Source organism: Perna viridis, chromosome 8, assembly GCF_037379345.1.
Source record: "Perna viridis isolate PV_CMFRI_1.1 ecotype Kerala chromosome 8, ASM3737934v1, whole genome shotgun sequence".
In the NCBI taxonomy this organism is placed as follows: domain Eukaryota; kingdom Metazoa; phylum Mollusca; class Bivalvia; order Mytilida; family Mytilidae; genus Perna; species Perna viridis.
The window spans coordinates 16,177,907-16,188,499 of record NC_142452.1 but is presented as its reverse complement, the minus strand read 5'-3'; the positions used below and the strand labels follow the sequence as shown (position 1 = coordinate 16,188,499).

The 10,593-nt window shown below is 31.7% G+C and overlaps 1 protein-coding gene across 2 annotated transcripts; it reads right to left on the bottom strand.

Moving 5' to 3' along the window:
* Positions 1 to 8: 8 nt before the first annotated feature.
* On the bottom strand, positions 9 to 10,058 carry LOC148609515 (RNA ligase 1-like). Of its 2 annotated transcripts, none has more exons than XM_088596340.1 (8): positions 9,932 to 10,058; positions 6,025 to 6,289; positions 5,243 to 5,397; positions 4,007 to 4,091; positions 3,616 to 3,703; positions 2,944 to 3,050; positions 1,818 to 1,990; positions 9 to 1,321 (listed from the first exon to the last, which is right to left on the bottom strand). In XM_088596340.1, the coding sequence occupies exons 2-8, from the start codon at positions 6,230 to 6,232 to the stop codon at positions 1,112 to 1,114; spliced, it is 1,026 nt and encodes a 341-aa protein (XP_088452466.1). In that variant the 5' UTR covers positions 6,233 to 6,289; positions 9,932 to 10,058; the 3' UTR covers positions 9 to 1,111. The 2 variants fall into 2 exon arrangements, with proteins under 2 accessions (XP_088452466.1, XP_088452467.1); XM_088596341.1 differs by having other exon boundaries at positions 9,851 to 10,005.
* Positions 10,059 to 10,593: the final 535 nt, after the last annotated feature.

Genomic DNA, 10,593 nt, shown 5'->3' with positions numbered 1-10,593 from the left:
TGTAAGGATTTCCATTTCTAAATGTTTATTAATAAATTTTTACATCACGATCATTTCTAATTTACAACAAAAGGTAGCGTCTTCAAAATCATGTACAGCCCACGTGTAGAACCCCCACCTTAATATTGAACTCTGAAAACATAAAAAGACCTGCATGGAAATACAGCTACAAAGACAGAAAACTTATGCCAAACTGTCTTGTCAATGATAAATATTTCAGGATATAACTGTTCCAACACTTTATTTATATACCTGTGATATCCTTTGTTTTAAATACCATTTCGTATAAAAATCAAATTCCGACACTGCCTATGGTAGATGTAATTCATGGTGTTAGGAAACCCATCAAACAATGCTTTTTCAGTTACATATGCTATACTTCTATCTAAAGATAATAATAATTTTTAAATTAAAAATAACAAGACATTCAAATTGTTATCCAGTAGAATTTAACAAAATTTTCCCAATCCAAATTCTATGCATGAATAGGAAAACTTACTCATGTTCTTAATTAAATAAAGATGAAAGGTTAGTTTGGCAGTTGATAGCAGTGAAAATGTTTCATTGCAAGATTAAAAATAGTGATGAAAGTAGCAGTCTGATAGCAGGTGATTCATTCATGTTGAAAACCCACCAGTCACTTTTATTTTTTGTTCTGAAACAGTTAATGACCACATAATGAAATTGGCACTTTGCAAGAGTTATATCTCTTGATTTACTTTGATTAGGTCGATTTTAGTGAGATATTAATGCATGATTTTCTCAAAAGTACAGATCTGTATACAGGAAGGATTATCATTACGTTAAGAATATAGCATATATAGACTGAAAAGGCATTTGTTTAGTGGGTTTCTTTACACCATGAATCACTTTACCATTAGCAGAGTCTGAATTTCATATGGACAGGTGCTTAAATGGTCAGCCCATTAAAACTGAAATGTTAATGATAAGCTTGAAATTGCTCCACTTGATTTTTCTCCAATGCAACTAGACTAAAAATTTCATGCTCTTTTCTTTGGAATTTCATATTTATTAATCCATAGCTTGCATCCTATCAAGCAAAACTCCTTAATGCAAAATGGCATGAATTATATACAACTTTTTATTGTATTCAACCCTTTTGACATTCTTCGGATAAAAGGTCAATCATTTGCACAAGTGAGGTACAATTATGTCCCTTGAATTTACTCAAGTCCCTTAACACAGATTTTTTGTCATCCAGTATTGAGTAATCTCTAGTGTCAACACAGATATGGACTTTACGACAAGACAAATGAGGACCTTTGACAGGCCATCTGACATTTACATGGTGACGATGAATCTGTAAAAAAAAAATCAACAATGATCTTATAAAAAAAACACATATTCATTATCTTTCCTTATTAATTAAAACAAATGCAAAAAAACAAACTAAACACACTTTATTTGCAGTTTTAAAAGCCATTTCATTTGGAAAAACAGTACACTAATATTCTAAGTGTAAGAAAATAAGATATCTTCTTGAACTGATCAAAACTCTCATTGATGTATGTATATAGACATGTTTGTGTGTATGAAACCAAACCTCTAACTTATGAAAATCATACATCTACAGACCAAGTAATTTACACAGACAGTAAACATGTCATGCTTTTACAATCAGACTGGATGAGGATTATGTAGACAAGTAGATCAATGGACAGACAGTCCAAATCTAAGGCATCACTTATCAAAACATTTCTTACTCAAACTTCTAAGTATATACATTGAATACAGTAATCAAAGCATGTTGATAAATGATGTCCTAGACTATGACAGAACCTCAAAAGCCTGCATACCTTATACAGAACACCTGATGAACAGTGCCATACAATGCCTTCTACATGACCAGGACTATCTGTAGACTCAAACCAATCCCGTACACCTTCAAGTCTCAGCTCAGGAGGATTTCTAACTTTGATTGTACCATGAATGACTAGAAAGTGTAGTGGTGTTTTTTTGTTTCCAATACCTGAAATAAATAGTAATTCTTTCATTTCCAACAAGACAGACAGCTCTATCAAAGCACAATATATTTTCTAAAATGTTCATATGATTATAACAACACAAGTTTTGAATCACATAACAACTAGTAGTGCTAAAGTACATGTGCCTAAAGCTTCCTACTGTTTATGGCTTTAAAAGTCTCTTGACTCTGAAATAGTAAAATATCTAACAGGGCACATTTATGTCCAAGTTGTACAGTTTGAGCAAGTATTGACAAAATATTCTCTTAATTTGGATTTATACATGCACATACATGTAATTAAAAAAGATCAATTTTGGCACCTTCTTATCCACTTATTCCAAAACCATTAAGGTCCATAAGTAGTTTTGTTTGCAGTATAAAACTTGCAGTACAGTTTCATTTAAAGATTCATATATTTTTGATAACGTTATCTGGAAACCAGAAAAAAATGTTTTGTTCTTGTCCTGTAATTCCCAGTCAATCAAGTAATAATACCTAACTTCAATCTGTACTTGTAGTATGTAATCTTGAGTACTGGTTCATAGAGATCCATATTATGATTGATTGTTGGGGTTTAACACCCAAACAGCAATATTTCAGCTATATTCAGACAAGAGATCCATATTAAAAAAAATATGTAAGTTATTTAAGTCTATAACAAAGATATTTTTGGCACTGAATCCCTAAACACTTTGGGTGATAACCTTATAAATTCAAACCTTTATTTTGTAATATGAAACCTTTTGATAAATTTTGTTTTGATCCATATACAATATACAATATAAATGATGTCAGTGGCATACCAATATATCACTGCAGATTTTTGGCAGTCATATAAAAAATTAAAAACGAAGATAAGCTCTACACCTTGAAATTTTAAACCATAAACAATACTAAAAAGGAAGACAACCGAATTTCCAAAGCATGCATGTTGAAGACTGGAGTATAAAACCTACTGTATGGGTTAGCATTAACATTGGTTCCTATAAGCTCAGCTGTGTGGCCTAGTAGGTCCCCCAACTCCTTGATTTCTACTACCAGGTCTCCTGAGTTTTCATCCTCTCTGAAAAAATCGGAAATGAAACAAAAATCCAAACAAACATGTATACATAATATACTGTACCACACATTTAGATTTTGAGATTGCATTGTTTTAGGATATCACGAATGAAATTACAAAAATGATACTGGTTCAACATTTACTGAGTAAAGATTATTGTTTTCAATATACCACACATATATGATGTTTCTACAAATGATGCAACATTAAAATAATGATAGTAATTAAATTATGAATATGGGCACCTTACAGAGTTTAAAATTGAAGAAGAACTATAGGTCTCCTACAGTAATGAGTGATTTCTACACTCCAGATGGTAAAATGAAGAATTTCAACATGTGAGCTTCAGCGAGCACATTGATTGGTAATTTACCACAAGAGTGTAGAAAAAGTTAAAATCATAAAAAGGTTGAAGGAGAATCTGTTTCTATCTTCCAGAATTCATCTCCAGTTGATGAAAAGTCACATGCATTTTAAATAACTTGCACAGAATGGGAGAAAAATCCTAATGACATGATAATGTTTTTGGTTCTTAATTTTTCACAATTTATGCTATTTAATTTAGTACCTGAGAATTAAACCAATGCCATTGTCGAGGTCTACTGATGATAGATGCCATACATATTGCTTAGAATGCTTCTCTACTGGTACCCATCCTTAAAATAAATTGGTTTTTAAATGCTTACTGTATGGTTAAGTAAAAAATCATATCAAAAGCATAAGTGACAAAAAAAATGAACTGAAGTTGAAGCACTGAGACCATGCTGTTGATTCTGAATTCTTCAGAAAGGCATTATAACTACAACATGTACAATGTACATATAGAAGAATGAACTGCAGTGTTATCATAGCCCATGGCAACTTTATGGTGAGGGGATATCAAAGATAAGAAGACAGAAAAAAAATATCTTAGGAAAAAGATATCATTAATGACAGTTCCAAACCTCAAATGTATTAACCTGGAATATGACCATTTTCATCTGGCTGAGGCTGTCCTTCAATAATAGGTACACCTAAAGCAGGGATCCAGTATTCTGGTACTTCCTGGAAAATAAAATACCGGTATAAAGCATCATTAGTTAAGTTAAACAGAAATCTGCAATCTCTGTTTCAAAGTGAAACATTATCATGATTGTTTACATATAATGATAAAAGAAATTTTCAAATTCTCTGGTGACAAACAGGTCCATTTGAAAAAAAAAAAAAAAAAACTGCAAGCAATGCTCATTTACTCAATACCCCCACTCCCTCATTTGATAAAATGCACTTATTGACCTTCGAATTGAATTTGATCAAAATCAAAAATAGGTGAAGAATCAGAATATATAACGAATATTCTGTAAAAGGTTCATCAAATTTCATCCAGTGATGAAAGAGGAGTAATGGATAAGAGATTGCCCCCCTCTCTATGTAACAAATGGAAGAACACCCCTATCACTATAAAATAAATAAATGAATAATAAACGAAAAATTGATAGCACCAACAACTTACAAAAGGGTTCTGCCTTTGAAATTTGTTAGTCAAATCCAAAAATCATCTTAGAATTGGAATCATAATTCTGTTTGTCCACAAGATATTTCTGCACAAAAATTCATTCTTTTTTAAATGGTACAAATTCAAAATTAAATATTTAATTTTGGATGTAGTATTTCTTTTGATTTGTTTGTCTCATTTGCACCATTTTTAAATGAGATTGTGGTATAATTAACATTGCTGATTTACTCATAAAATTGTGTTTTTGTTTTTGTTTGGTTTTTTTTGTTGACAATTTGAAATTCCATACATGTATGACCATGTATCTCAATGTGTGTGGTGCCTACTTGAAAATAATTAGCTACACAAGTGTTACTAAGTGTGCATCATATGATTAAGGTTATTACAAATAGAAAAAAAATACAACAATAATTCCTTGAATTAACATCTGCACATGATATGCTGTCATTCTTTTTCAATCACCAAAAGTCAAACAACGATGAAAAATAGGAGGAAAACAATCAATAATGAAAGAGAGTTCTCTTCAATGACAACTTACCAAAATTATCTAACCGCTCATATGATTAATGAGTTACCTTACAACAAGTAGACATAATGATAATGTATATCTTACCATAAAATGTCCGTCTGAAAAATGGGGGTATAAAAAAAAAGAAAAAAAAAAAGGAAGTCATACATAAAACAAGTTTTCTGATCATACCCTAAAATCTGTTTGTATATTCCACTGAAAAGTAGGCTCTATTCCTTGTTTTCCATCTGATTTCCATTTCTGTTTTTGTTGTTGAAACTTCTTGAATTTCTTGTCTGTGTTTTTATTTGGCTTTCTGTCTAACCTTGCCCATAGCCAGGGTTTACCTGAAAGTTTCAATTACATACAAGTTAGTAAGAAATCCAAATTTGGGCGAGATAGGATCAAGTATAAAGAATCAAAATTAAATGGAAAACTATCAGCAGTTTCAGATGAACTGTGTTCCCATTGACATATTGACAGATATACACAAATGTATCACAACTTGTCAATGTTTTGAATCAGGATTGTAATTTTCTTAAGAACATACCATTACTTACAATCCTAAAAAGTTTGATCATAAAAATTCATTGACACGTGTCAAGTACTTTAACTAAGCTACGTACATGTATACCGATACATGTTACTGCATTGGCAAATCAATTAGCAGCTTAATGTAAAAGATACATGTATGCGAACATCAAAAATGATCAAATATATCATTACATGTATTTAAATGGCAGTAATTGGAGTAATAGGTAATCAGTAAACAGTATGCTGATTAAATATATAAATTAGTTTTTATAGTATCATATACATGTAACGACACATGTTCTATTGAGTTAGATGAATAAGGTGAGCTACTTTATGTCTTTATGCAAAAGATCAAAATCAAGTTCACCATTTGTAAAGTTGATTAAGATACGTGTACATGTACATATACATGTACATTTTACATCAACATGATTATATACCTTGAAATTCAGCAAAATAAACACAAGTTCCATCAAGTTTTTCTGTAGCCTTAGCATCTCCAATCCTATCTTCTAATGCTTTCTGTTTAATATTATCAATGGCCACAACCTTATACTGTTGATAGGATCTTTTGTTTGACTGTTCTTCTAAAACTGATGTTTCAAATACACAGGAAATTTTCTGTTGCACAGACCCTAGAGATTCCATAGTATTCACCAACTACATGTATATGTCCAGTATTTATAGTTTTTTTTAGCTTTACAACTGTAAAAGAAACATAAAATTTGAGTTAAATACATATAAAAAAAGACAATATAAAAATAGGAGATATGGTATGATTGCCAAACCACAAACAACTAAACCTCTACACTTCACCAATGATGGGCAAAACTCCTACCATAAAGCAATAAAGCAAGTTGTAAAAGGCCCAGAAATAAATGATGTGGAACCAATCATAAACAGCGAAAATCAACCTAATCTATAGAAGGCTAGTGAAAATGGGCCGACATGTGTTCTGATGACCAAACATAACTACAAACAACAATAGATATTAACTTATTCACCATATTTACTGTTGCCTTACAATGTCTACATGTGTTTTATTTTGATGCATTGAGTAAGCATTATATTCATTAGAAATCATTATTATACTACATGTACATGTTAGAAACTATCAGTTAAGATTTTGTTTTTATCATTTCATGAATACCCAGTTAAGTTATTTTTGGCAGATATTTTGGAACTGCCTGCATCACATAGAATAATGAACACAGAAATGCAATCAAGCCACAAGTGACTATTAACATAATGCCAAATGGTCTGGTGATGTTCAAAGAAAGGATACATGTCAGTTCTGGAAAACTCCAAATTTGTTAATGTTATCGAATTTTGGTTACTTTTAAGGAATTTAGTATCTTTATGCCTACATGCATATATGGTTAATGAATGTGGTAACTTTGACCTATTTCAATTCTTTCAATAAGATTCAGCATTGTCTAACAACTTTCAATGGATAGAGCAGATGATTTTCTTAAGTTCTACCTGCGGAAACAAATTTTATCTACAGAAGTCTTCAAAGTCACTAATCGCCAAATATTCTATGCCACTGGCTTGCTTTCAACATCCAGGCAAATACTCTACTAAACTTACATGTAATTCCCAATCAATTAATGATTTTCTCAATGTATGGACTTGGTTCAGAATTTAAAAAATCACTAATTTTAGTGAGCTGAAACTTTTAGGTCGATTGATAAAATACATCCACTTCACATCTTTTGACATATTGTACAGTTGTACATTACTTACTAAATAATTTATACTTGACATTTTAGAATGTTTCAAAGCCTATGCCTGTTTTAAAAGCTCATATGAGTTTGTGTTGTAATGTTTTGTGTACAAACTTAACTTTGAACTTTGTTGTGTAACGCAACAGTTCCTCAATCGGCTAAGATGTGTAAACATCAAGAAAAGTTGAGATACGCTCTATTTAAGATCGAGTGTTTCTCAATCAAAACAACTCAGAAACTAGGCATTTCTCAGCTATATTACCGAAAGTTCAATGCTAACCGATCATCTCATCTTTTAATGTATACTTCCCACTCTCATACAAGTAAAAAAAATTCATATTTCAAAGAACTGATGTTTGCATTAAACTCTTTGGGAAAATAAAAAAAAAAGAAATATAAAAATACATTAATTTTTTGGTAAATTTGGGCTCTAGAATTAATGAAATGAGTAACCATTACCTCCTAATTCAATAAAAATAATGAATTTGGAGTTTTCCAGAACTGATGTACAAATGTAATAATCAAGTCAACATGACAGGGCTCTCATTTCTTCAAAGAAGCTAAAACTTTCATTCCAATGACACTTTAATTGGTCAGTGGTTAAATTTTACACTAGCTTGAAATTACATGTATTCTTCATCTTTCAATACAGTGCAGGATCCATATGGACATCAATGCGAACGACATATTATGGGCAGCAGAATTTTGTAAATAGTCAATAGTATCATAAACTAAAGACACAAACACACTTAATATATTTATTTTAAGTTTACAGATACAGGCATAACAATAAATATAATAAATGTTACAACAAAATAACTTATTTTCTGGAAGAAAACTTGTATTACATAATAAAATAAAATAGTTACTATAAGAAAAATAGATTTTTTACACCATGAAAAATCTTTGATGCATTCAGTCTAAAAACAGCTACTATTTGACAAAAGCTACTAATATGGTATGACCTGCCACTCAACTAATAAGAGAAAGTCCTCCTGTCCTCTGCCAAACACCACACCTCAAAAGCCCTCTTCAACCTAAAACTCCTCAAATCAGAAGGATGGAGACAGATCTTTAGAAGAGAATTGACTGATGAAATCTTGAGCCTGTTCCTAAGATAGGTCTTGATCAGATTATATTACTAAATCCCCTCTCACAGTCACCAGACGATAAAGCAGAAACTAGACAGATAAAAAGGAGCTTGGTCACATAGCTATAGTCAACTGTAGAATTTCGAACTGTACATGGTTGCTCCATGATGTCTTACTGCTGGGTGGTAATTCTTTAGTAATCTTTGACCCCGGATCATGAGTCGATTTCAAGAAGTTGGTAATCATTGTGATTTGGTTTAAGATGAAAGGAGAATCGTAAAATAAATATTTATCACTGATTGATACTTCCTAACTGTCCAGTATTGCGTTAAAATTAATTGAAATCCATTAAATGACCAAACACACATCGGAGACATTGTATATATAATGTGTGCACTTAAATTCCTAAATTAGATAGCCATATATGTGTGAGGTTTGTGAAGGGTTTGTTTTTATACGGGAGTAAATATCAGTCAGCATCCAATAAAAATCGAAATTGTTTAACACGACTAATCATTAAAATAAGGATATATATATAAGTTATATCAGAAAATCAGAATTGACTCAGTAAACTTGAACCTTTTTCAGCGGTCGAAAATGACTGGCTGAAGACGAGTGAGAACCCTAGGATTATCTTTTGTGTTCCTAATGATAAAAAAATTGATATAATGTTGTTATTTTAAAGGATTATTAACCATGCACATATCAAGGATGCCAGGTTAACAACAATAGAATGTATAATTTCACACCTGGTTGACGAGGTAATTACCAAGTGTGGGGTCATAAACTTGTCAGAGCATAAGGCCAGGTGAAATTATGTAACTTTCGATTGACAGTTTTTAACATTTATATTTAAGGTCATGAAAATTTATCTGAGATACTTTTTGAATGGAAATTTTAATGTATTTTACACTTTTCAAATTTTAATTTATGAAAACAATCTAAAACATTTTGTTATTTATGAAATCCATTTGGAAAAGGCGAAAATGACGAGCGCTAGCTAAATCATTGTTAATAACATTGTACAGCATATTGGTTCTCTACTTGGATCTCCACTCCAGAAAGCTTTCTAGTTCCAACTTCTGTAGCATAGAAATGACACTACTTGTCTTTTGAAAATCCTTCATTGATGTATCTAGCTGCTCTTCTATGGACTTGTTCAAAATAGCAGTGATGTTCTTCTTACTCAAGTGATCCCATACTACAAATTTAACGATGAGCTAGTCAACCTTAGTTTGGGCAATAGCCCTTGGCATCCGGATGATCTTGCATAGCTAGTAACATTTCAAATCTTAATTTCCTTGTGGCCGTGGCAGCCTCCTGGGCTAGTATGTTTAACCCCTGGATCATTAATGGCATTTATTGAACAGAGTAAGTATGAATTACATTAACACTGAAGAAATTATTTTTCAATCTTTGCCAGCAAAGTTTCAAAGGATAACACTTACAAGGCCATGTGCTTTAAATCATTTATGTTCCAATGTCAAACGTGTGACGGACTTGTCAATAAATCAATGGATAACACTTACACGCTAATATGCTTTAAACTTTTTGCGTTCCCATGTCACACGTGTGACGGACTTGTCAACAAATCAATAAACTGGTCCTGTAAAATGATGTACATTTTGATATCGATCAAACGGGAGTGCCTAACCGAGAACCAGGAGTATTGGTAAAGAGCACAACGAAACTATATGCATCGAAATGAAACGAAACATTTTTATAGTACACTGGAGTCCACTTCAGCAAGTTTCGATTTGGCTGACTGACAGATGGATAGTGTAAGGTATCAGGATTGGGTTTCATAAAATTCTAAAAGCCGTGATTTCTTTAAATCATTGAGTTTATTTCAATTTCCTGTGACCTGATTAGTAACACGTCTGTGAGAAGTTAGTAAGTTGTTATTCGGTTTAAACTTTGGGATATCTTTTGAATCTCTTTTGAATTGTATTGTATTACTGTGTATTTTGTTGTAGGTGAAGGTTGATGCCCAACTACACTATTTATCACAGATCAACTTTGCCGCATCTCAAATCAGGTTCCTCAAGCGTTTATTTAATCTGGTGTGATGTATTTTATTTTTCATTTTAATTTTATTTTTAGCGTTCTTTCTTTTTTCGTTTTCTTTCTTTTTTGTTTGTTTGTTTGCTTGTTTGTTTGTTTTTGTTTTGTTTGGTCGGCATGTTTTGTC